Source organism: Dreissena polymorpha, chromosome 1, assembly GCF_020536995.1.
Source record: "Dreissena polymorpha isolate Duluth1 chromosome 1, UMN_Dpol_1.0, whole genome shotgun sequence".
NCBI classification, from domain to species: domain Eukaryota; kingdom Metazoa; phylum Mollusca; class Bivalvia; order Myida; family Dreissenidae; genus Dreissena; species Dreissena polymorpha.
Genome location: NC_068355.1, coordinates 143,026,115 through 143,053,782, shown reverse-complemented (window position 1 = coordinate 143,053,782; position 27,668 = coordinate 143,026,115). Strand labels below are relative to the sequence as shown.

The window sequence follows — 27,668 nt, the reverse complement described above, 5'->3', positions numbered from 1 at the left end:
ATGTGGCCTCTAGAGTGTTAACAAGATTTTACTATAGTCATATATAGCCATATCAGGAAAAATGCCCCACCCCTTGGCAGCCATGTTTTTCAAGCAAAGGTTACCATTTCTGATCTCATCAAAGATATCAGTGGGACAAATCTTCTGAGCAAGTTTCATGAAGATCAGAAAATAAATGTGGCCTCTAGAGTGTTAACAAGGTTTTACTATAGCCATATAAGGAAAAATGCCCCACCCTTTGGCGGCCATGTTTTTCAACCAACCGACATCATTTTCGAAGTCGTCCAAGATATTATTGGGATGAATCTTCTGACCAAGTTTTATGAGGATCGGACAATAAATGTGGCCTCTAGGGTGTTAACAAGATTTTGCTATAGCCATATATAGCCATATAAGGAAAAATGCCCCGCCCCTTGGCAGCCATGTTTTTCAAGCAAACGTCCCCATTTTCGAACTCATCCAAGATATCATTAAAACCATTCTCTGACCAAATTTCATGAAGATTGGACAATAAATGTGGCCTCTAGAGAGTGAACAAGGAAAATGTTGACATTGCACGATGGACAACGGACGACGGACAAAAGGCGATCACAAAAGCTCACCATGAGCACGTTGTGCTCAGGTGAGCTAAAAAATGTATGAGAGGTGCTCTTTGACAACCAGGCTTCATGGATTTGCGTACTCATGTTGTCCCTTCCAGATTAGCCTGTGCAGTCTCTGTAGGCTAATCACGAAAAACACTTTCTGCCTAGATATTAAATATGACAAACCCCTGGTCTCCTACCTCCCAAGTGTCACACCAAGTGTTGTCCATCTCCAGATACCCACAGCTTGTGTTCACATGGAAACCAAACTGACCAACATACTGGTCATCCTCGCCTTGCTTATGAACGCTGCCTGTTGACTGCTGGGCCTTGGCATCCAAGGTGGAGTTGTGCAGGTGAAGTCTGTGTAAAATGAAGAGTAAATTTACTAAGAGACATAAACACATCTAATGAACACGTGGCCTTCCTTTTTTTCAATAAAGAAACTCAACATATTAAAAAACATCATCTTTTTGCTTGAAAATATGTCAGCATAAAACCCCTCAACCTGCTAAACAACTACCATGGAAATGTCACAAAACCAGGTTTGCAACAATTAAGTTATTACTTGAATTTAAAGTCTGTTTTATCCAAAGCTAGGTCTGTTATTAAGCCAACTACACAAACAATGTCTTCAAAAAAAACTCCATCTAAAGTAATAGAAAAGACAACACATTTTAAAATTTAAAGAAACAGTGATGTTGACCCTGATGCAACACGTCCCGAATTCAATCCAAAGAAGGTCTGTGTATTAACTACCAACATACAAACTCTTGGACCAACATAAAAACTCAAACCTGTGAGCAGAATGAATCTTGACCAAACTGGTCCTGGAGGGAATCCTCAGCTAGGTATACATATAAGCTTACTATACACAAAGTTTAAGGGAAACTAAAGTTATTAAACAGAAACTGTGGTATTTCTCCAATTTTGCTAACAGTGACTTTAACCATTACCTAATGGAAAAAAAATCAAAAGCTACGGCTGTATGTAAGCAACATAAAATGAACTCCAAAGCTACGTCTCCATGTAGGCAACATAAAATGAACATTTCAGAGCAATTCTTCTATCTTAACTGGAGTTATGCCATTTTTATATTTGAAGTTACAAATAACATGACCTTTACCAAACAAACCCCAAATACTAGTACATACCCACCCTGAGTCTCAATGCAAGCTTACTACATCTTAAGTTTGATCAAGATTGGTTATATACAAATAAAAGTTGTTGATTGGAAACCACCTGTTTTCACTCTTTCTGTTTTTAATACAGTGATCTTGAACCTAGCCATAACAGAAATCCCAAACTTGGTCTTCATGCAGGCTCTAATAGAAACTTTCAGTGCAATATCTTCAACCATGTAAAATCAAGTTATTAAGTGTAAAGAGTTTTTATTTTATATTAAGTAACAGTGATCTGACACAACACACCTGAAATCAATCCAAAGTTATATGCAAGCTTGCTATATCCAACGTTTTATCAAGCTTGATTAATGCAAACTTAAGTAATACACAAAATGTAGATTGAAAACCAATGGCTTGATGCCGTATTCCCCACGCCCGCCCAGTCTACAAACCCCAATATAAAATCTTGGACATCAATTTTGTTGAATACCTAGTTTAAAATTGTCTTACCCTTTAACATGTTCACTTGAACTTCAAATAATAATCTAAACACAGCAGTAATTCTGTAACATGCATGTTTTTATAGTTTTAATAATCATTTCAAAAGAATAACAATAAAACAAGCAAATTCGTTGAATTGATATCCCCCGCCAATATACTTCTGGACACAAAAAGTTGTCTGGACGGATGGACAGCGCCAACATGCATCATCCTCTTATCCATATATATACTCCTACAAAGTTTCAATGAAATCCGTCAAAGCACTTCCAAGATGTGGCTCCGGACACACACAAAAAAGCAATTTTTCAAGATACAAAGGGCCATTACTCCGTTATTATCCAATGGTGTACAATGCAATTTGGCGTGCATCATCCTCTTATCTATATATATATATACTCATACCAAGTTTTAATGAAATCCGCCAAAGCACTTCCAAGATATTGCTCAGGACACAAAAAAGCATTTATTTAAGATACCAAGGACCATGACTCTATTATTAACAGATGGTGTACAATGCCATTTGGTGTGCATCATTCTCATATCCATATATATACTTGTACCAAGTTTCAAGGAAATCTGCCAAAGCACTTCCAAGATATGGCTCCAGACACAAAAGTGCCAGACGGACGGAGAGAAGGACGGAAAGACAGACGGAAAGACAGACGGACGGAAGGACGGACAACGCCAAAATAATATCCCTCTGCCTTTGGCGGGGGATAACAAACAAAATTAATATACAATACACTAAAACAAGACCAGTTTACAGTGTTTTGAACAGACTCCATTTACCACACCACATTTACTAAACACTCCTACCACTAGTCCTGTTGTACTTATCTACTAAATCTACTGCCTTCCCAAAGCGTTCAACAACAGCTACATGCAGCTACAGTAGAGCACCTGGCCAGCTGTTCTCCAAGCAGTGCAGCGTGCTGTCTCAGTCCCCCCTCCATCTCCACGTACTCCATGACTAGGGCAGCCCCACCCCCTGGCTGGTCAACTACCTGATATGTGAGCCATGTCATTCAAACCTGGGTCTAAAGCCATATGTGGCCTTCGTAGCTCCAGACCAGCCTGAACATACAGGCAGTCAGGTGAGAAACTACCCTGTCTGCTTGTGAGACCACCACAGTTTGGTTTACTATTGCCGACATAAGACTGCAAAATTGTTCAGGCTGGTCTGCAACTATGCTGGCAGCACTTGGCATAAGACCAATCTCTATATATTATACAGGACCCGATAAGCACCAGTGGTCACAAAGCACCTTGGCATCTTAGTAGAATCATGCCTCTTACATTGCAGACCAACTGTAATTATGATCTATTTGAAATGTAATGTAATATGTTTACATCATAAATTTTTACCCTGTGATCTTTAAATTGTATAGATTTAAACATATTTTCTGAACAAACGGTGAATAGTTCACAGAAAATTAGCCCATTTTTAGTAGAAACGGCAGGCACAACAGGAACAACAAGGAACTATTGCAGTAAACATGTATGCTAAGATATAACAAGCATGTATTTCTTAAAAAAAATCTTCCTTCTTTTTAAATAACAAATAATTCAATCATTTATCACATTCGACAAAAACACCAGAAAACAAGTCAACAAACCATAAAGTAATAATATCAAAGATCCATCAATTATAGTAAAAATGTATTTCTGCAAACACGTGGAGGTGTGGGCATCAATAATGTTACCTTTATAGGCTTTGGAACAGTTACAATGCCTGGCGCACTTAGAGCTTCAAGACTCGCTTGCTCTCCTTCGAACATTGTACGAGCCTGAAAATGAAACATGTATGACGTTCCATTACCATCAGTCCCCATGTGTGATTATGGAATATAATAATTATTTAAGAGTGTAAGCTTACCGTTTATATAGCTAAATTAAGCTACAGAGGAGGGCCAGAGGCCAAAGGTTGCTCAACTGAAACTTCAGGGAACTGAACTGCTCTCATCAACTTATGAGATGTTTATGAAACCATTTTCAAACTTGGCAAAAATATCAACTAGAAAGTTAACAAGGTTTCACTTTAGCCTTTTAAAGAAAAAAGCCCAGCGCCCTGACAGCAAGGCTTTTTAAACTGATAGGAACCATTTTCTAACTCAGCCCCGATATCATTAGAACAAATTTCTGACCAAGTTTCATGAAGATTGGACTAAAAATGTTACTTCTAGAGTGTAAACAAGGTTTACTATAGCAATCCATATAAGGAAGAATGCCCCACCCCCTGGCAGCCAAATTTTTTTGTCAAACCATAACCATTTTCAAATCAGCTGAGATATCATTTGAACAAAAGTTCTGACCAAGTTTCATGAAGATTGGACTAAAAATGTGACTTCTAGAGTGTAAACAAGGTTTTGTTATTGCTGTAAAAGGAAATATGCCCCGAATCCTGGCTGCCATGTTTTCCAATGGACGGAACCATTTTAAAACTCACACAAGATATCTTTAGAACAAAAGTTCTGACCAAGTTTCATGAAGATTGGACTAAAAATGTGATACTAGAGTGTAAACAAGGTTTTATTATAGCTGTAAAAGGAAATATGCACCGAATCCTGGCTGCCATATTTTTCAACCATTTTCAAACTCACACAAGATATCATTAGAACAAATGTTCTGACAATGTTTTGTGAAGAATGGAAAAAAAAGATTCTATAGTGCTAACAAGGTTTTACTAAAGCCACATAAGAAAAAAGGCCCCACCCCTGGTGGCCATGGTTTCCAACAGACCTGAACCATTTTTTCTTTCCCATCCAAGATATCATTGGAACAAATGTTCTGACCAAGTTTCATTATGATTTGACAATAAATGTGACTTCTAGAGTGTTAACAAGGTTTTACAATAGCCATCAAAGGAAAAATGCCCCACACCATGTTTGCCATGTTTTACAACAGGCCTGACACATTTTCCAACTCGGCCAAGATACCATTTGAACAAATCATATGACCAAGTTTCATGAAGATCTGGGGAAAAATGTGGCCTCTAGTGTGTTAACAAGGCCAGTGTTGACAGCACAAGACCTACATGTATGACTGACAAAAGGCTATCACAAAAATGTATGCTACTGGCTTGTTATCAGACCACAAAGCCTTAAGTGTCTTTAAAGCCGACAGGGTAGCCCTTGAACAGACTGAGTGATTGCTCAGGCTGCTTTACAGTGGACAGGGTAGCACTTGACCAGACTGAGTGATTGCTCAGGCTGCTTTACAGTGGACAGGGTAGCCCTTGACCAGACTGAGAGATTGCTCAGGCTGCTTTACAGTGGACAGGGTAGCCCTTGACCAGACTGAGTGATTGCTCAGGCTGGTTTACAGCAGACAGGGTAGCTCTTGACCAGACTGAGTGAGCTCAGGCTGCTTTACAGTGGATGGGTAGCTCTTGACCAGACTGAGTGATTGCTCAGGCTGCTTTACAGAGGACCGGGTAGCACTTGACCAGACTGAGTGATTGCTCAGGCTGCTTTACAGTGGACAGGGTAGCCCTTAATCAGACTGAGTGATTGCCCAGGCTGCTTTACAGAGGACAGGGTAGCTCTTGACCAGACTGAGTGATTGCACAGGCTGCTTTACAGAGGACGGGTAGTTATTGACCAGACTGAGTGATTGCTCAGGCTGCTTTACAGTGGACAGGGTAGCTCTTGACCAGACTGAGTGATTGCTTAGGCTGCTTTACAGAGGACAGGGTAGCTCTTGACCAGACTGAGTGATTGCTCAGGCTGCTTTACAGCAGACAGGGAAGCTCTTGACCAGACTGAGTGATTGCTCAGGCTGCTTTTCAGAGGACAGGGTAGCTCTTGACCAGACTGAGTGATTGCTCAGGCTGCTTTTCAGCTGACAGGGTAGCACTTGACCAGACTGAGTGATTGCTCAGGCTGCTTTACAGCAGACAGGGTAGCTCTTGACCAGACTGAGTGATTGCTCATGCTGCTTTACAGTGGATGGGTTAGCTCTTGACCAGACTGAGTGATTGCTCAGGCTGCTTTACAGCAGACAGGGTAGCTCTTGACCAGACTGAGTGATTGCTCAGGTTGCTTTACAGCAGACAGGGTAGCTCTTGATCAGACTGAGTGATTGCTTATGCTGCTTTACAGTGGAGAGGGTAGCTCTTGATCAGACTGAGTGATTGCTCAGGCTGCTTTACAGAGGACAGGGTAGCTCTTGACCAGACTGGGTGATTGCTCAGGTTGCTTTACAGCAGACAGGGTAGCTCTTGATCAGACTGAGTGATTGCTCAGGCTGCTTTACAGTGGATGGGTTAGCTCTTGACCAGATTGAGAGATTGCTCAGTCTGCTTTACAGAGGACAGGGTAGCTCTTGACCAGACTGAGTGATTGCTTATGCTGCTTTACAGAGGACTGGGTAGCTCTTGACCAGACTGAGTGATTGCTCAGGCTGCTTTACAGCAGACTGGGTAGCTCTTGACCAGACTTAGTGATTGCTCAGGCTGCTTTACAGCGGACTGGGTAGCTCTTGACCAGACTTAGTGATTGCTCAGGCTGCTTTACAGCGGACAGGGTATCTCTTGACCATCAGAGCCCTTGCTCATGCTGGACTAGAGCTTTGTTGCACTCATATAGCATAATATATATGACCCATTTTCATGATATAGCTAAAATGCAAAGTACATAGTATTTGTTTATGCCTCAATATTTTCATAGTACTTAAAAGTTAAGATATAAGTGTGCATTTTCCAAGAAAATCAAACCTGTATCAGGGCAAGCTGATAACAGACATTAATTATTACATTTTACTAATAATAGTTAAGAAAAGGCTTGTTTTTATTTTAGTTTTAATTGTTCACCGTTGTAAACAGTATTTCAGTCCTATCATGTCAGTTAAACAACTCACAATTGTCAATGTATAGCTGGATAACCGGTACAAAGTGAACACACTTAAGCTAGTAACTGACAACTGCCCAACTCAATTCAGTGTTGAGGAAAGAATGTCCGTAAAAATAATTTTATTACCTATCCCCACACAAGTTATGTGGCCTGAATGGGGATTGAAACTGCCATCATCAGATCTTAAGCCAAGCGATCATACAACTGAGTCAACTGACACAAAAACATGTGAAATATGACAGCATATATGATACAAATAATTACCCCCAGCTTGGAGTTGACTTTGATATAGATGCGGCCATATTTATTGCTCTCGTACACAGATCCGGTGTTGATGCTGCCCCCACCTGCCTGCCCCGTTCCCTTCAAGACTGACAGCCCCAGTGCCTCCTTGACGACACTCTCCAGGCTCCTACTCATACCTCACTTGAAAAATGTGTCTGTAAACTGTAAAGCAACACTCACATGTACTTATAGCTCATACCTCACTTGAAACATTTCTGTAAACTGAAAAGGAACACTCACATGTACTTATAGCTCATACCGCACTTGAAACATTTCTGTTAACTGAAAAGCCCAAACACTCACATGTACTTGTAGCTTATACATATCACTTGCAAACTGTCCAGAAAGTGTAAAGAAACACTCACATGTACTTTAGCTCATACCTCACTTGCAACACGTCTGGAAACTAAAAAGAAACTCTAACATGCACTATAGTTTGTACATCACTTGCAACGTGTCTGGCCGCTGAAAAGGAACACTAACATGCAATATATATCATAAGTCACTTGCAACGTGTCTGGAAACTGAAAAGGAACACTGAAATGTACTATGGCTCATACCTATCACTTGCAACGTGTCTGGAAACTGAAAAGGAACACTGACATGTACTATGGCTCATACCTATCACTTGCAACGTGTCTGGAAACTGAAAAGGAACACTGACATGTACTATGGCTCATACCTATCACTTGCAACGTGTCTGGAAACTGAAAAGGAACACTGACATGCACTATAGCTAAAACATATCACTTGCAACGTGTCAGAAAACTAAAAAGGAACTGACTCACATGTACTATAGCTCATCACTCACTAGCACAGTGTCTGGAACTTGAAGAAAAACTCTGACATGTTTTAGCTGATAACTAGACTTCAATAACATCTCAGAATATGGACTATTTTTAGAAATTCAAGTGACTGTCAATCACAAAACGAAACCTTTAGTTATTCCTTGAAAATGCTACCAAATTGGTCTGCAACTCATTTGTGTTATGACAAAGGAGCTCTTGCTTCGTTTCAAAAGAAAAAAGGGGAATAAAATTGCAAATCTGAGTCAATATGTGTTCATTATTATACTGTACTGCATAGTTATAGGACCTTTGTATACAGTGCATTGGATGAGGATCTTTTATTATCAATATCTATAGTGGTCTAACCATTGTTACATTATTCAAAGCTAAATCAATAGGAAGTTTGCATAAACTGTGTAGCCGGGTCTAAAGTATATTACAAAAGACACAGGGTATGAAAACTAAACTTAAAAGTACCCAGGAGTATTGCAAGATGCCTTTTAGAGTATTGTACGTACCCCGGGTATATTGTAGTATATGCGTTCTAAAGAGCACCCTGGGTACTTTTAAGTAGTACCTGAGCTGACAAAAACCAATTAAGAACCAGTTAAATGAATAATCATCTTTTGCCATATCATGGTACACTATTATGCCATAGTTGTATATGAACAATCTGTTTTTGGAGTGAATGATAATTTTGAGACTTAAGCTACTATGCTGTTTTTTTTCTAAATTAAATAGTTCTCACTTTTATTGAATAATATAATGTTTTGGTCTCATCTGGGTACTTATTCTCAAATAAACAAGTTTGTAATATATAATGCCAATGTCAAGTATAACCTGCAGAAGTATTGAATGTCAAGGTCGTCCATCTACAAAGTACATTTTGTCCTCCATTCCAGTAATTGTAAATATAATATATACACATATATATTAATAACATGTTAATACAACAATTATACAACAATTACAGAAATTGCTATACACCCCGGTACATAATATTGACATAATTAACGTTGTTCTTATGTGTGACTAATGTAAAGTTGAGATCTACCTGTACGACAGTTGACACAGTCTCAGCTCTTGTTCACATATAATTATCATATGTGTGCGTCTCCTGTATTTATAAGTCTTGACGTATATTAAAACAATGCGTATCTATAAGCTAAAATTAATGAATATACGTGTAAACATAGTTTAAAACTACGCACAACACGTTTTTGTACTTATAACTACAATGCTTACAAAATATTGACAGTTTACTGATTCATGTGGACGATAACGCCCGAAATAGCTCCAATTAATTTGCTGAAACCATAATGGCTGCGTCCATGAAGAGAAATGCCTTAGCAAATACTGATGAAAATCAGGATATTAAAAGAAGTAAAATAACATCAGATGACAAAAACCTGGAATCATTTCTCTCATGGGCCGCTGAAAATGGATTCGGGTTGAGTGACAAGGTAAAATATGATGCAAAAGTCTTGTTTATCATAGTTACATGATTTCGGATATGCAATTCGGATAGCATACATATCATGTGAATTTTCGGTTGCTTGTACCACACTGAAAACTTTTTTTTTACATTACGAATAATTTAACCTAAATAATAAATAATTTAACCTAAAGATCCACATATATAATTGTTATGAGCTTGAATTAAGCAAACAATTTTGGTGCATGTCAGATTTTTTTATTAGAATGGCATACATTGATACATTGATACTCTATTAAATGTGTAACTCTTAAAGGTAGTTCGTTGTATTATTTAAAGTTGTTTTTTCTGAAGGTGATCGTTGCAAGGGAAAGTGCTTGTGCACAGTATGGTATGATAGCCATAGCAGACATATCAGACGGAGAGACATTGTTCCAGATACCAAGAAAAATGCTGCTCCATCCCGGCACAACTGACATCAGTGACATACTCGAAAAAGGTTGTTAACACTTATGCTTAAATATGTAATCACATTGGATTAAAATATTCTGTTTTCTGTTGTTAAGTATCCAAACTCAATGCTACATTATTTTAATAAACATCAAAATGATTTTTAGTTTTTACCCCTCAAAAATGTTCTGAAGATAAAATAAAAGTCAAAATACCACAAAGAAGGAAACAAAGTGGATGGGATTTTATATGGAGGTTTTTAATAATACAGACCAGTCTATACTCACTAACAATATTGATATTAATAAGATTATGTTTATTAAATTAATCACTTGTGTAACAATTCAAAATAGTTCATTTACTACTTCTGACCAGTATATGCTCACTAATAATATTGATATTAATAAGATAATGTTTATCAAATTCATTGTTTGTGTTACAATTAAAAATAGGCTTTAAATTCAATGTGATTATTATCAACAGGTCTTTGCTGCCACAACTGATGTCAGCTCTACAAAATTAAATCCTTTCTCTTATCAAAACGATTAACATGATAACCATGTAAACAGGATAAAAAATAATTCTAATATAAAAATGCCACATATGGACTCAGAAACAATGGAACAGGGCTCCCGCTGCCATTCGCAGTTGTCGACAAATGAGAAAGTTTTAGAAGAGTGGCGATAAAATGTGTCAATTTGCGAAAACTAGTGGCGAAAACACATTTTCAATTATTTTCTTGACAAAAAACAAATGGCATAAGCGACTCGACGTGGGCATCTCTAACATGTGAATTTGGCAAAATATTCCAAAAATCTAGCCAGTCTACCCATAGCTCCTCCTATTGGTGGAGTCTGCCTGGCAGAAATGAGTGTTCTTTTATCATAACTCAGTATTTGCCCCATATGAAAAGCATGCATGTTCTGCCCACATACTAAAATTAAAAATGTCGTCATAATGGAAGTATTTTACAAAGCTAATGGGTTTGTTTGTTGTGATGTTTCGTATCCGTGTGTTCCGTATCAACACTTTGTCATTCTCGATAATTAATTAGTGACTGACAAGTATGGTGTCAATTGATGATCTCGCAGTTTGACAGCGACGTTACAAACGTCGGTGCTGATTAAAGTAATGTTATGAAGGCAATCTGTTAAATATTGCACTAATCAACAATTAAATTAAATGTTACTAAATTTTTTTATTTTCAATTAAAATACCCCAAAATATTACAAAATAAAAGACAAAATAAATTGTTACATAAAATTATATTTCGGGTGTAAAAATGAGTTAGTTAATAATTGTAAACAGAAATTTACTAACACTTTCCACTGATTTTTCCAAAACGTGTACATTTTGGAATCAATTTAAATTTGATAGTTGTTACATTTGAATCTGAACAATGGATGCGCAAATTGACACTGTTTATAAACATATTTTAATCAGAGCAACCATAGTCTTTTTAGGTACTATCTTCCATAACTAATATCAGAAAAATGTTCAATAGATGCACTCTTTCTTTGTCTTTTAAAAATAATGTGTAATATGCAAAATATAACATGGCCTTTCATGTTGGGTAGTGTTTCTTTATTATTAAAAATGACACTTAACACCAAACATACCGGTATATCAAAAAAAAGAGCAGCTGGTAAAACACATCCCTTAATACTGGAGTCTTTTTCAACTATTTTGTATTGGTTCAGAGTGCCATGTAGAAGCTGTAGTTACTGATTTTTTAGTTTTTCTCATTAACGCATGGAAAGCACACATATGCGGTTTTGAACGTCATCATCACAGCAGTAATAAATAAATCCATTTCACAAGCTTTATTTTACAAGTTCTGACTTGTTTAATCTGACTTGTTTAATTATCTTTCCAGAAAGAGATAAAATACAGGGCTCGAGTGGCTGGGCACCCTTGCTGATATCTCTCATGTATGAATATACCAGTGAACAGTCGCCATGGAGACCATATTTCAATCTTGTTCCAGACTTCACAGAACTAGATTTGCCCATGTTTTGGAACAAGTAATCGCAGTGTACATTTTTTAGCTCACCTGAGTACAACGTGCTCATGGTGAGGTTTTGTGATCACCTTTTGTCCGTTGTCCGTTGTGCGGCGTCAACATTTGCCTTGTTAACTCTCTAGAGGCCACATTTATTGTCCAATCTTCATGAAATTTGGTCAGAAGATTGGTCTCAATGATATCTTGGATGAATGTTAACACTCCAGAGGAAACATTTATTGTCTGATCTTCATGAAACTTGGTCAGAAGATTCATCCCAATAATATCTTGGACGAGTTCGAAAATGATGCTGGTTGGTAGAAAAACTTGGCTGCCAGGGGGCGGGGCATTTTTCCTTATATGGCTATAGTAAAACCTTGTTAACACTCTATAGAGGTCACAGTTATTTTCTGATCATCATGAAACTTGGTCAGAAGATTGGTCTCAATGATACCTTGGACAAATTCAAAAATAATTATGTTTGCTTGAAAAACATGGCTTCCAAGGGGCGGGGCATTTTTCCTTATATGGTTATAGTTAAATTGTGTTAACACTCTAGAGGCCACATTTACTGTCCTATCTTCATGAAACTTTGTCAGAAGATTCATCCTGATAATATCTTGGACAAGTTCAAAAATGATGCCAGTTGGTTGAAAAACATGGCTGCCAGGGGGCGGGGCATTTTTCCTGATATGGCTATAGTAAAACCTTGTTAACACTCTAGAGGCCACATTTATTTTCCGATCTTCATGAAACTTGGTCAGAAGATTTGTCCCAATAATATCTTGTTATCTCAGGTGAGCGCCGTTGGGCTTTTCAGGCCCTCTTGGTTATTTTTTTTTAATGTTAACTGACTATTATTAAATAATTCATGTATATGTCATTTATAATTAATGACATTAAATGTTTTCTTAAAAAAAAGAGAAATTTGTTAAAATTTATCATTTGCTGCTAGAATATTCAGTATGAAAATGTCCTTGTTTTCTCCTAAATAGCCTGTTTTCTTCTATCCATCATTGTAACAAATATCTCATACAATGTAAGGTCTAATATTACCTGATGCATTATGCAATCTGTATGATAAGAACTTTCATGCATACAATGTAAAACAAAATATTATTGTATGTCATTTATAAATTAATTCTGTCCATAATAAAATATGATTTAAAGGGGCCTTTTCACAGATTTTGGCATATTTTTAAGTTAGTCATTAAATGCTTTATTTTGATAAATGTAAACATTGGATCTTAAAAGCGCCAGTGAAAAATCAAGAATAAAATTTAAAAAATGAAAAAATGTAGCTCGCACCGGGGCTCGAACCAGTGTCCCCCAGAGTCCTGGAGTAAAAACGCATTAGCCGTCTCGGCTATTCTGAGGAGTGTTCATGCAGGACGTATTTTATACTTTATATAAGCAATCTTCGTAGTTTCGTAAATTTAAACGACAACAACAGAACTCTCCAAATTATTCAATCGTTTCGCGCTGCAACGCTTTATAATTTTTAGGTTTTTAAATCGTTAAACGATGCACAAAATGGCTATATTAGACTATGGTAAATGTTCAGTAATACTATTTCCTCACAAATATCATAACTAAAACGAAAATTTGCGAATCCGAAACAACTTTTTTAAATTTTGTCAATTTACCAAATTGTGAAAAGATCCCTTTAAATGTATGGTATTCTGAAGTTATTATCAATTGAAATATCAAGTATAATTAAATGTGTTATTTTTTATATATGTTTGCTTAGGGAGGATCGCAACAGTTTGTTGAAGGGCTCAGGTGTTATTGAGGCAGTTGAAAAGGACCTTAAAAATATTGAAGAAGAGTTCACTACCATTGTGCTACCATTTATAAAGGCCCATGCAGACATATTTCAGTAGGTGTCCATTTATCCTCATGACTCAAGTTTAAGTAAGTTTGATATTTTAATTTATGTTTCCTTAGAAAATTCATTTTATGAGTATACTTCCAAGGTATGAAATGTTGCTCTAGTCCGTCAGTATGTTCAAAGATATGCTTATAAGAACGTATCTAGGTACAACCCAAAGCAAATGTTTTTAACTTCTCTTTAACAACTGATTGGACCTTTCTCAAACTTTTACAGTTGAATGACCTTTATGTGTATAAGATACACAGATATTTAGCAGATTTATTTCCCTAGATCCAAACATTGTGTTTTCTAATCATCCCTATTTGATGGCAGATTGCACTAAAAACTTTGATAGCTTCCATGACCTTAATATAACACGATCGTTAAGATATAAAAATGTTGCAGAATTAATTTGGCCATTTGTCTTTGTGTCAACTGTAAATTATAAAGTGGATTTGTTTGTGTCCAAAAATGTGTTTTCATTAGTTTCAGTGAAACACTTTTTTTAAGATGAATGAAATGTACATAACATATTTGGTATGGTTACTCTACAGCTCCCAGTGCCAAGAATTAGAATTCTACAAAAAGATGGTGGCATTTGTGATGTCATACAGCTTCACTGAACCTGCCAGTATAAGCAATAATGAGGATGAGGATGATGATGATGATGATGATGAAAAGTCAGGAAGTCCACCACCGATGATGGTTCCCATGGCTGACATCTTGAACCATGTGGCAAAAAACAACGCCCATCTAAAGTTTGAAAAAGAAGCCTTAAAAATGGTGGCCATTAAGGATATACCAAAGGTAGCAAAAAGTTATGAAAGTGAAGAGTGATATCAGCAATTTTCGTAACAACTGTGCAGGTGTTGTTAATTGCCCCCTACCGGTTTCACCGGAGGGGACTTATGGTTTGTGCTCTGTGTGTCCGTCAGTCGGTCAGTCTGTCAGTCTGTCATACTTTTCTGGATCCTGCGATAACTTAACAGTTCTTCATATTTTTTCATGAAACTTTAAACATGGATATATGGCAATATGGACATTATGCACGTCATTTCATTTTGTTCCTGTCAAAAATTCTGGTTGCTACAGCAACAAATATAGAATAAATAAAAAAAATCTGACAATGGTGGAGCCATTTGGGGACATATATTGCTTGGCAATAGTCTTGTTGGTTTTGTTTCGTGTTGATGAATCACCTTTTATAGAGTCAGTAATCATACATGGTCATATATATCTCTTCTTTTTTTTCTTCCTTGTCAATAATAATGTTTGACAACTATTAGAAACTATTTGATAATTATTATGTTTTACTATTATGTTTGATTATTCAACATGCATATCTTCAAATAAATACAATATTGAACAAAGTTCTTTGTTACACAATGGGGCCGTTTTGACCAACTTAAAAACTGTCTTTGGGGCCGTTTTGACCAAAGTGGGGTCGTTTTGACTATTTTTGACTAGGGGCCGTTTTGACTGGGGCCGTTTTGACTAGCATACATACATGTATACATATTATCCCATCTTAAAGCATGTGTTTGTATGACCCCATGTTCTTAATGTACAAGGCATATAATGCTTGCCCAGTTTTGAGATAGTAAGTCTTTCCCTAATTCCTTCAAGATTATCTAGATTTACTCCTATCACTTAAACCACCACCAGTACAACACTGGTTACATACCACCACCAGTACAACACTGGTTACATACCACCACCATTACAACACTGGTTACATGGTAATTACTTCTAAATCCTAGATTTGATAATATCAACTAGCTCTAACATGGTGACAGTGATGTGATTTAAGAAAAACCTCTGAAGAATACAACACAACAGTACCTCCCTTATAAAGTTCATAAAACTCTGCAATTTTAATTAAACAGATTGATCAAAGTTAAGAACTATTTGTAGAACTTCTTTTGTATTCAAGTGGAGGAATTCAGCTGAAATGGAAAGACTCACTGCACAGCCTAATGTTGCCTTCATGTATGATCCTTTGCAATTCCCACATATCAGCCAAACTCGCTTTTACCCTGACCTTGTATATCAGGGACATCAGTTCAAATCCTTACATGGTCCATGTCATAATCTGTTGTTATTTGTGCAGGGGGAAGAGGTGTTCAACACCTATGGAGAGTTGGCCAACTGGCACCTACTGCACATGTATGGCTTTGCAGAACGCTACCCAAGCAACCACTGGGATACGGTCAGTCAAAAATGTGTTATGGATTGCTTTTGGCACTGATTAATTGTTGATTATTTTCTTGGAACTCATTGAATTAGTGGCAGTTTCATTTTTTAAACACTTGTGATTTGACGGATCCAGTTATATTAAGTTAAACTGGGTATTTAGACTCTGTTGCCAAGTGTTGCCGATTATCCTGATTGTAAGTTACGTTAGATGCAAGTGTTATATATTTTGTTAACAAACATTTGTTACTGATAAAACATGCAGGGTATATCTTCAGTTTAAAACATTACTGATATTATAAAGGCAGGTAAGTCTTTGTTTTAAAACATATGTAAATGATATTAAATATGCATGTTAACTCTTCAGCTTAGAACAGTATTTTTTACTAATATTAGATATGCATAACTTTATCTTGTGTTTTAAACGTGTCTTATAAATAGTAGGCTATAGAAAAGCATGTAACATTTTCTGGCCACGTGTAACTGATATTAGATACGCATCGAAAATCTTCAATTTAAAGGTGTTTTACTGATGTTAGATATGCAATAATATGTCTTGTGGATGTAATGTATCTTACTTATATTAGATAATAGATAAGCATATAACATCTTCTTGCCATGTTTTACTGATGTTATATACACATGTTATTTCTTTTGTATATTCTGTACAGGTGGAAATCTCCTCGCTAGTCATCGCACAAGCAATGGAAGTGTTGTCTGTCAACACCCATGATATGATTAAAAAGAAAACAAGTCATTTAGCAGATCTGGTAGGTATTCATGGCGATGTGGAAATAAATATCTCATATAGTATCAAATGAAAGTATGCATGCTGTATTCTTGAACTGACTTAGTTCATGTGTATCCTTTTAGAAAGTACAAGTAACAAGTTGAGTCTATAGTTTTTGGTGTTTATTGTCCTCTGTTTCACCTTTCATTCAATAACATAAACTACAGAACAGAACATAACTCTATTTAACTCAAGTTACAATTGCAACACATGAGTATACGGAAAAATATAGTCATATAAACATACTTTTCACATGACATGGTTAGGTAAGATCTACTTAGAGAAATAACATACATTTTTAGGTAATAATTATTAAAGGAATTGGAGATGCGGGTCCGTGTCCAGTTGATTATTTGACTAGTTATTGGACTTGTACCTGGGCGTTATACATTTACATGTATAGAAGCCTCAAATATGGAAACAAACTATTGGTTATTGAAAAGCACGTGGGGAAGTGATTGACGGGTGAAGTAGACTTGGTCACGTGATTTAATTGGGTCAGTGTAACAGACATGAAAGTTTTGTTGACATGTGCGATTATGATACAAACCTTTTACTAATTTAAATACCATTTTATGAGAGAGGTTAATGTAACTTTTAACAAATAAAACAATACATGTATTTTAAATATTTACTCGATATTTTAAAACACCATTTGCAATTCTATTTACAAATCAACATACCCGGTAATATTGCATGTATCATAGTATGAATGTCAGCTGAGATAGAAATGTTATACAGGTATTATTATCTAAGAATGGAGGAAGCCTCCGTTATTGATACATTTGTTCCAGTACATTCGTTATTTGAGAAAAAAATGTATTATGTAATATGTTGCATATAGCAGTCACAATATTAGTAATATATGTACATGTTTTTGTTTTCAGAATCTTTATGGTGAAGATGTAGGATTCATACTTGGAGTCGATGGAGTGCTGGATGAAATGGAAATGTGTGATGTCCTTAAGGTAGACAAACTTAGTATATTCCATGCATTTAAATAACATGCCTTATTTCATGACGCTATATGTCAAGGGTCTTTTTAGCTGTCTGATCTAATGACAATCAAATATAGGTCTTTGATTGGTCCTTTACAATTTTGAAAATTGTCTAAGTTTCTGGTTGGCTCTATGGATGCAGGTGTCGTGTATGAATGAGTCACAGCTGGAGAAACGAACTGAGAACGAGGGCTGGGAAAGTGACGAAGAGGATGATGAGGGGACATCACTGTGCTATGGTAGGGATTCACATAGAGAGTTATGAACCTTAGACCAACTGATAATCCGTTTGTGCAAGACAGTTTAAACTGAACAGCCCATTAAATTTGTGTGTTTTTAGTATATATATTTTATGCGGATTATTTACATTGTTGCTTAGTAGAGCAACATTTAAAACGAACTAAAAGTACTGGTTGAACACTCTTTTATATTATGTTGGTACAGTTTATTCTTTTTGAAATAGGACATTTTTCATTAAATGTTAAAAATTGTATATTTTCAGACAACTTCTTGAACTTAAGCAAGGAATGGAAAGCGATCCTAAAGAGGTCAGTTACTCAATAAATAATAACATAATATTGTGTGGGCAACACTATTTAAATGATAATTCAAGGACCCACTCAGGCAAACACAATTCTACACCCGATCATGATAAAGTAAATATGCCACACAATGTCATGGAGTAAAATACTATTGAAAGTATCATAACACTTAGAAGAACATATGGGTCATATGCATATCTCATCATTACAGTGAAGCTTCCGAAAAAAATAAAAACATAATTTATAGAAAATTATTCAAAGTAGATGAGAACCTCGCCCTTGAAAAACCGAGCTTAATGGATGTGTGTAAAGGCCAAGATTTGCATGTGCAGTCCGCAACAGCAAATCACAGACCACACTTTCTGCCTTGAAGAGACTGACGTGAACGAAAAATTCAATCAAAAACAAGTGTCTTCCCTGATTGCCTTTACAGACTGTTCATGCTAATCTAATAAGGCACGTACATGTATTAAGCTCGTTTTATCTATTGAGGCTTATGTATGTATGTATCGAGGCTCAAATTATTCTCAGAAATCTCAAGTCAGAGTTACTGAGATAATTCTTATGAGATTCATTTAAACGAAACGTCTAACAAGTATATTTCCTGTGGGTTATGAAATTTTAATAAAATCCAGTCAGCAATTTTGGGGACTATTAATCAAAATCGTTACATATAAAATAAACATATATTTGCCGTACAGTTACAGTAGTGTTAGATTAACAATGTATTATATCAGGAGGTCATTTGCCATATATATATAACTCCAACGGGTGATATTTATGTTTCTGGTCCTCTGTGTATGGCAGTGAACTTTCATTGTTCTGACATGTTCTATCAGGAGCGCGGAGCTGACCTTACCTCGGTATTCGAGAAGTATTGAAGAGGACAGGGCAATGTTGCAATCATCGTCGCACAGTGGCAGGCAGCAGTACTCCCTCTACACAGTGAATGGGCAGAAAATGCTGTTGCAAACACTCATAAATAAATGTAGCTGAGACTTTGTTTTGTTTTATGTTTTTCATTCCCATAAAGAACACGTACATCGTATGTTGTGAAAGAAAATGTCTGGTCATCATAGAACTCTATGTATAAATGCTCCTATGTTGATACAAGACGTTAAAGTGACGATATTTTGTATATATTGGCTATACCACTTTTAAACGTCGGTGCTTGTCCATTTTAAATAAGTCGTAACAGGGTATACAGCCGACAGGGTAGCTCTTGACCAGACTGAGTGATTGCTCAGGCTGCTTTACAGCAGACAGGGTAGCCCTTGACCAGACTGAGTGATTGCTCAGGCTGCTTTACAGCGGACAGGGTAGCTCTTGACCAGACTGAGTGATTGCTCAGGCTGCTTTACAGCGGACAGTGTAGCCCTTGACCAGACTGATTGATTGCATAGGCTGCTTTACAGCAGACAGGGTAGCCCTTGACCAGACTTAGTGATTGCTCAGGCTGCTTTACAGCGGACAGGGTAGCTCTTGACCAGACTGAGTGATTGCTCAGGCTGCTTTACAGCGGACAGGGTAGCTCTTGACCAGACTGAGTGATTGCTCAGGCTGCTTTACAGAGGACAGGGTAGCTCTTGATCAGACTGATTGATTGCGCAGGCTGCTTTACAGCGGACAGGGGAGCTCTTGACCAGACTGAGTGATTACTCAGGCTGCTTTACAGCAGGCAGGCCAGCTCTTGACCAGACTGAGTGATTGATCAGGCTGCTTTACTGCATACAGGGTAGCTCTTGACCAGACTGAGTGATTGCTCAGGCTGCTTTACAGAGGATGGGTAGCTCTTGACCAGACTTAGTGATTGCTCAGGCTGCTTTACAGTGGATGGGTAGCTCTTGACTAGACCGAGTGATTGCTTAGGCTGCTTTACAGTGGACGGGTTAGCTCTTGACCAGACTGAGTGATTGCTCAGGCTGCTTTACAGTGGACAGGGTAGCTCTTGACCAGACTGAGTGATTGCGCAGGCTGCTTTACAGCGGACAGGGTAGCACTTGACCAGACTGAGTGATTGCTCAGGCTGCTTTACAGCAGACCGGGTAGCTCTTGATCAGACTGATTGATTGCACAGGCTGCTTTACAGCGGACAGGGTAGCTCTTGACCAGACTGAGTGATTGCTCGGGCTGCTTAACAGCAGACAGGGTAGCTCTTGACCAGACTGAGTGATTGCGCAGGCTGCTTTACAGCAGACAGGGTAGCTCTTGACCAGACTGAGTGATTGCTCAGGCTGTTTTACAGCAGACAGGGTAGCCCTTGAACAGACTGAGTGATTGCGCAGGATGCTTTACAGCGGACAGGGTAGCTCTTGACCAGACTGAGTGATTGCTCAGGCTGCTTTACAATGGACAGTGTAGCCCTTGCCCAGACTGAGTGATTGCTCAGGCTGCTTTACAGCGGACAGGGTAGCTCTTGACCAGACTGAGTGATTGCTCAGGCTGCTTTACTGCATACAGGGTAGCTCTTGACCAGACTGAGTGATTGCTCAGGCTGCTTTACAGTGGATGGGTAGCTCTTGACTAGACCGAGTGATTGCTTAGGCTGCTTTACAGTGGACGGGTTAGCTCTTGACCAGACTAAGTGATTGCTTAGGCTGCTTTACAGTGGACGGGTAGCTCTTGACCAGACTGAGTGATTGCTCAGGCTGCTTTACAGCGGACAGGGTAGCACTTGACCAGACTGAGTGATTGTTTAGGCTGCTTTACAGCGGACAGGGTAGCCCTTGACCAGACTGAGTGATTGTTTAGGCTGCTTTACAGCGGACAGGGTAGCCCTTGACCAGACTGAGTGATTGCTCAGGCTGCTTTACAGCGGACAGGGTAGCTCTTGATCAGACTGATTGATTGCGCAGGCTGCTTTTCAGCGGACAGGGTAGCTCTTGACCAGACTGAGTGATTGCTCAGGCTGCTTTACAGCAGACAGGGTAGCTCTTGACCAGACTGAGTGATTTCTCAGGCTGCTTTTCTGCATACAGGGTAGCTCTTGACCAGACTGAGTGATTGCTCAGGCTGCTTTACAGTGGACAGGGTAGCTCTTGATCAGACTGATTGATTGGGCAGGCTGCTTTACAGTGGACAGGGTAGCTCTTGACCAGACTGAGTGATTGCTCAGGCTGCTTTACAGTGGACGGGTAGCTCTTGACCAGACTGAGTGATTGCTCAGGCTGCTTTACAGTGGATGGTAGCTCTTGACTAGACAGAGTGATTGCTTAGGCTGCTTTACAGTAGACGGGTTAGCTCTTGCCCAGACTGAGTGATTGCTCAGGCTGCTTTACAGTGGACGGGTAGCTCTTGACCAGACTGAGTGATTGCTCAGGCTGCTTTACAGCGGACAGGGTAGAACTTGACCAGACTGAGTGATTGCTCAGGCTGTTTTACAGCGGACAGGGTAGCACTTGACCAGACTGAGTGATTGCTCAGGCTGCTTTACAGTGGATGGGTAGCTCTTGACCAGACTGAGTGATTGCTCAGGCTGCTTTACAGTGGACGGGTTAGCTCTTGACCAGACTGAGTGATTGCTCAGGCTGCTTTACAGTGAACGGGTAGCTCTTGACCAGACTGAGTGATTGTTCAGGCTGCTTTAAAGCGGACAGTGTAGCTCTTGACCAGACTGAGTAATTACTCAGGATTCTTTACAGTGGACGAGTTAGCTCTTGACCAGACTGAGTGATTGCTCATGCTGCTTTACAGTGGACGGGTAGCTCTTGACCAGACTGAGTGATTGCTCAGGCTGCTTTACAGTGGATGGGTAGCTCTTGACTAGACAGAGTGATTGCTTAGGCTGCTTTACAGTAGACGGGTTAGCTCTTGACCAGACTGAGTGATTGCTCAGGCTGCTTTACAGTGGACGGGTAGCTCTTGACCAGACTGAGTGATTGCTCAGGCTGCTTTACAGCGGACAGGGTAGAACTTGACCAGACTGAGTGATTGCTCAGGCTGTTTTACAGCGGACAGGGTAGCACTTGACCAGACTGAGTGATTGCTCAGGCTGCTTTACAGTGGATGGGTAGCTCTTGACCAGACTGAGTGATTGCTCAGGCTGCTTTACAGTGGACGGGTTAGCTCTTGACCAGACTGAGTGATTGCTCAGGCTGCTTTACAGTGAACGGGTAGCTCTTGACCAGACTGAGTGATTGTTCAGGCTGCTTTAAAGCGGACAGTGTAGCTCTTGACCAGACTGAGTAATTACTCAGGATTCTTTACAGTGGACGAGTTAGCTCTTGACCAGACTGAGTGATTGCTCATGCTGCTTTACAGTGGACGGGTTAGCTCTTGATCAGACTGAGTGATTGCTCAGGATGCTTTACAGTGGATGGGTAGCTCTTGACCAGACTGAGTGATTGCTCAGGTTGCTTTACAGCAGACAGGGTAGCTCTTGACCAGACCAAGTGATTGCTCAGGCTGCTTTACAGCGGACAGGGTAGCTCTTGACCAGACTGAGTGATTCCTTGGGCTGCTTTACAGTGGACAGGGTAGCTCTTGACCAGACTGAGTGATTGCTTAGGCTGCTTTACAGAGGACCGGGTATCACTTGACCAGACTGAGTGATTGCTCGGGTGCTTTACAGTGGACATGGTAGCTCTTGACAAGACTGAGTGATTGTTTAGGCTGCTTTACAGCGGACAGGGTAGGTCTTGACCAGACTTAGTGATTGTTTAGGCTGCTTTACAGAGGACAGGGTAGCTCTTTACCAGACTGAGTGATTGTTTAGGCTGCTTTACAGCAAACAGGGTAGCTCTTGACCAGACTGAGTGATTGTTTAGGCTGCTGTACAACGAACAGGGTAGCTCTTGACCAGACTGAGTGATTGATTAGGCTGCTTTACAGCGGACAGGGTAGCTCTTGACCAGACTGAGTGATTGCTTAGGCTGCTTTACAGAGGACCGGGTAGCACTTGACCAGACTGAGTGATTGTTCAGGCTGCTTTAAAGCTGACAGTGTAGCTCTTGACCAGACTGAGTAATTACTCAGGATTCTTTACAGTGGACGAGTTAGCTCTTGACCAGACTGAGTGATTGCTCATGCTGCTTTACAGTGGACGGGTTAGCTCTTGACCAGACTGAGTGATTGCTCAGGATGCTTTACAGTGGATGGGTAGCTCTTGACCAGACTGAGTGATTGCTCAGGTTGCTTTACAGCAGACAGGGTAGCTCTTGACCAGACTGAGTGATTACTCAGGCTGCTTTACAGCGGACAGTGTAGCTCTTGACCAGACTGAGTGATTGCTCATGCTGCTTTACAGTGGACGGGTTAGCTCTTGACCAGACTGAGTGATTGCTCAGGCTGCTTTACAGCGGATAGGTTAGCTCTTGACCAGACTGAGTGATTGCTCAGGCTACTTTACAGCAGACAGGGTAGCCCTTGACCAGACTGGTCGCATGCTCAGGCCTGACTAGAGCTTCGTTGCTCTCATATGGCATAATATATAAGACCCATTTGCATGATGTAGCTAAAATGCAATGTACATAGTATTAGTTTATGCCTCAATATGATCATAGTACTTAAAGTAAAGATATAAGTGTGCGTTTAGCAAGAAAATCACACCTGTATCATGGCAAGTTGATAACAGACATTAATTATTACATTTTACTAATAATAGTTTTGAAAAAAAGCTTTTTTTGTTTTGTTTACTTGTTCACCATCTTGTCAACAGTATTTTAGTCCTATCACGTCCGTTAAACAACTCGCAACTATCCATGTTATATGTATAGCTGGATAACCGGTACTATGTGCTGACACTTAAGCTAGTAACGTACAACTGCCCAACTCAATTCAGTATAGAGAAAAGAATGTCCGTAAAAATAATTTTATTACCAATCCCCACACAACTTATGTGGCCTGAATGGGGATTGAAACCGCCATCCTCAGATCTGAAGTCAAGCGCTCACACAACTGAGTCAACTGACACAAAAACATGTGAAATATGATGGCATGTATATGATACAATTAACTACCCCGGGCTTGGAGTTGTCTTTGATCTAAATGCGGCCATATTTATTGCTCTCGCACACAGATCCGGTGTTGATGCTGCCCCCACCTGCCTGCCCCGTTCCCTTCAAGACTGACAGCCCCAGTGCCTTCTTGATGACACTCTCATGGCTTCTACTCATACCTCACTTGAAAAATGTGTCCGTAAACTGTAAAAGAACACTCACATGTACTTATAGCTCATACCCCACTTGAAACATTTCTGTAAACTGAAAAGGAACACTCACATGTACTTTTAGCTTATACATATTACTTGTAACGTGTCCCGAAACTGTAAAGAAACAATGACATGTACTTATAGCTCATACCTCACTTGTAACGTGTCTGGAAACTGAAAAGAAACACTGACATGCACTATAGCTCATACCTCACTTGAAACATGTCTGGAAACTGAAAAGGAACTGACTCACATGCACTATATGGTTCGTACATCATTTGCAACGTGTCTGGCCACTGTAAAGGAACACTAACATGCAATATAGCTCATAAATAGAATACTAACATGCAATATAGCTCATAAATAGAACACTAACATGCAATATAGCTCATAAGTCACTTGCAACGTGTCTGGAAACTGAAAAGGAACACTGACATGTTCTATAGATAATACATATCACTTGCAACGTGTCTGGAAACTGGAAAGGAACTGACTAACATGTACTATAGCTCATACCTCACTTGTAACGTGTCTCAAAACTAAAAAGGAACTGACTCACATGTACTATAGCTCATCACTCACTAGCACAGTGTCTGGAACTTGAAGAAAAACTCTGACATGTACTTAAGCTGATAACTAGACTTCAATAACATCTCAGAACATGGACTATTTTTAGAAATTCAAGTGACTGTCAATCACAATACGAAAGCTTTAGTTATTCCTTGAAAATGCTACCAAATTGGTCTGCAACTGATTTGTGTTATGACAAAGGAGCTCTTGCTTAGTTTAAAAAGAAAAATGGGCATACAATTGCAAATGTGAGTCAATATGTGTTCACTATTATACTTTACTACATAGTTATAGGACCTTTGTATAAAGTGCCTTGGATGAACATCTTTTATTATTAATATCTATAGTGGTCTAACCATTGTAATATTATGCAAAGCGAATTAAATCAATAGGAACTTTGCATAAACGGTGTGGCCGGGTCTAAAGTATATTACAAAAGACGCAGGGGATGGAAAATATACTTTAAAGTACCAAGGAGTATGGCAAGATGCCTTTAAGAGTATTGTACGTACCCTGGGTATATTGTTTTACAGGGTACTTGTAAGTAGTACATGAGCCGACATCTTCCAATTAAGAACCAGTTAGAAGAATAATCATCTTTTGCCATATCATAGTACAATGCCATTGTTGTATACGAAAAATCTGTTTTTGGAGAGAATGATAATTTTCAGACTTAAGCTACCATGCTGTTTTTTTTCTAAATGAAACGGTGCACACTTTAATTGAATAATATTGTTTTGGTCGCGTCTGGGTACTTATTGTAAAAAAAACAAGTTTGTAATACATATTGTCAATGTAAAGTATAACATGCAGAAGTATTGAATGTCAAGGTCGTCCCATCTACAAAGAAAGACCAGTACATTTTGTCCTCCATTCCAGTAAGTTTAAACAAAATATATACACATATATATGAATAACATGTTAATACAACAATTATACGACAATTACAGAAATTGCTATACACCCCGGTACATAATATTGACATAATTAACGTTGTTCTTATGTGTGAATAATGTAAAGTTGAGATCTACCTGTACGACAGTTGACACAGCCTCAGCCTTTGTTCACATATAATTATCATATGTGTGCGTCTCCTGTATTTATAAGTCTTGACGTATATTAAAACAATGCGTATCTATAAGCTAAAATTAATTAATATACGTGTATACACAGTCTAAAACCTCGCACAACACATTTAACTTATAACTACAATATTTACCAAATATTGACTGTTTACTAACCGATTTTGTTGCGGTAAAAGTAGCTCCAATTGCCTTTGATCTTATAAAAGCGGCATGCTGCGAGTAAAAAAATGTGTTGGGTGTTGAGAAACGGTCGAAACACAGGATCACGTTCGCCGTTTATGCACCCATGACAGGTAAGTCAAATTGTCTCACCATTATTATTCAATTTGCATTTTGATTGCATGAAACAGGTCAAATTAACATTGTGTATTTATAGTAATTATCGTCTGCAGGCATAACGCATGAGCGCATGGCAAAGTCAATCGATCTTTATTGCTGATTAAGGCTATTATTCCATCTGTCCGTATACGCATATCCGCATCCGTTAAAAAATAGAACAAAGTGCACTTCGCTTATTCCATTCATCCGCATTCATACGGACGGCATTTAGCACGATGAGGGAGCTGTCATCTCAAAAATCAACTGAAAAACTAATCGAATTCGTGACAAATTACCCGAAATTTTACAACCAACGCAGTTCTGCATATCGGGACTCGGATTTCACTTCAAATGTTTGGAAAAGCATAGCCAATGCACTAGAAGAAGATGTTGCAGGTATTTACCATTTGCATTCTTTTACAGACAGAATGATGATTTGTACCTTATATCTACTTTAATTCACGCTTGTCCTTCATAATAATTATCTAAATTATAATTTTCAGTTTTATCCATATATTTTTTCCCAAAAAAGAAAGATATGTTCGACGTATACGGATATGGATTATAGCGTCCGTATTGTGATTTTGCGGATACGGATGCGGATACGGAGGCGGATAGATGGAATACTAGCCTAAGTGTAAAAACAACATTAAAGGGGCCTTTATACAGATTTTGGCATATTTTGAAGTTTGTCATTAAATTCTTTATATTGATAAATGTAAACATTTGATCTTAAAAGCTCCAGTACAAAATCAAGAATAAAATTTAAAAAAGGAAAAAATGTAGCCTGTACCAGGGCTCGAACCAGTGACCCTCGGAGTCCTGGAGTTAGTCTGAAGTAAAAACGCATTAGCCCCCTCGGCTATTCCGCCGGGTATACACAATTTAAGTATTTTATACATTAAATAAGCAATCTTCGTAGTTTCGTAAATTTAAACGACAACAACAGAACTCTCCAATTATTCAATCGTTTCGCGTTGCAACGCTTTATAATTTTAGGTTTTCAAATCGTCAAAAGATACATATAATGGCTATATTGGGCTATGGTAAATGTTCAGTAATACTGTTTCCTCACAAATATCATAACTAAAACGAAAATTTGCGAATCTGAAACAACTTTTTTTCAATTTTG

The 27,668-nt window shown here is 38.4% G+C and overlaps 2 protein-coding genes across 14 annotated transcripts in view; one reads left to right on the top strand and one right to left on the bottom strand.

The window, feature by feature from the left end:
- LOC127853542 (ketosamine-3-kinase-like) overlaps positions 1–26,314 on the bottom strand; it is a 34,323-nt gene extending 8,009 nt beyond the window's left edge. For 3 of the 7 annotated variants that reach the window (XM_052388111.1, XM_052388147.1, XM_052388156.1), the window contains exons 1-5: positions 9,187–9,335; positions 7,324–7,506; positions 3,913–3,996; positions 3,110–3,213; positions 785–947 (exon numbers count right to left, since the gene is read on the bottom strand). In XM_052388111.1, coding sequence (XP_052244071.1) covers positions 785–947; positions 3,110–3,213; positions 3,913–3,996; positions 7,324–7,479 — 507 coding nt within the window. In that variant the 5' untranslated portion in view covers positions 7,480–7,506; positions 9,187–9,335. Of the gene's footprint in view, positions 1–784; positions 948–3,109; positions 3,214–3,912; positions 3,997–7,323; positions 7,507–9,186; positions 9,336–9,377; positions 9,402–24,372; positions 24,417–26,164; positions 26,192–26,216 lie in introns of those variants that run through there. The other 4 variants (XM_052388121.1, XM_052388137.1, XM_052388128.1 and 1 more) reach the window with 4 other exon arrangements.
- The window catches only part of LOC127853498 (N-lysine methyltransferase setd6-like), a 45,008-nt gene continuing 26,626 nt past the window's right edge, over positions 9,287–27,668 (top strand). Inside the window, exons 1-11 of one of the 7 annotated variants that reach the window (XM_052388070.1) lie at positions 9,418–9,595; positions 9,922–10,066; positions 11,894–12,041; positions 13,770–13,898; positions 14,447–14,699; positions 16,003–16,101; positions 16,757–16,855; positions 17,763–17,843; positions 18,016–18,112; positions 18,376–18,421; positions 19,255–19,413. In XM_052388070.1, coding sequence (XP_052244030.1) covers positions 9,452–9,595; positions 9,922–10,066; positions 11,894–12,041; positions 13,770–13,898; positions 14,447–14,699; positions 16,003–16,101; positions 16,757–16,855; positions 17,763–17,843; positions 18,016–18,112; positions 18,376–18,421; positions 19,255–19,411 — 1,398 coding nt within the window. In that variant the 5' untranslated portion in view covers positions 9,418–9,451 and the 3' untranslated portion in view covers positions 19,412–19,413. Of the gene's footprint in view, positions 9,596–9,921; positions 10,067–11,893; positions 12,042–13,769; positions 13,899–14,446; positions 14,700–16,002; positions 16,102–16,756; positions 16,856–17,762; positions 17,844–18,015; positions 18,113–18,375; positions 18,422–19,254; positions 19,414–27,668 lie in introns of those variants that run through there. The other 6 variants (XM_052388076.1, XM_052388087.1, XM_052388082.1 and 3 more) reach the window with 6 other exon arrangements.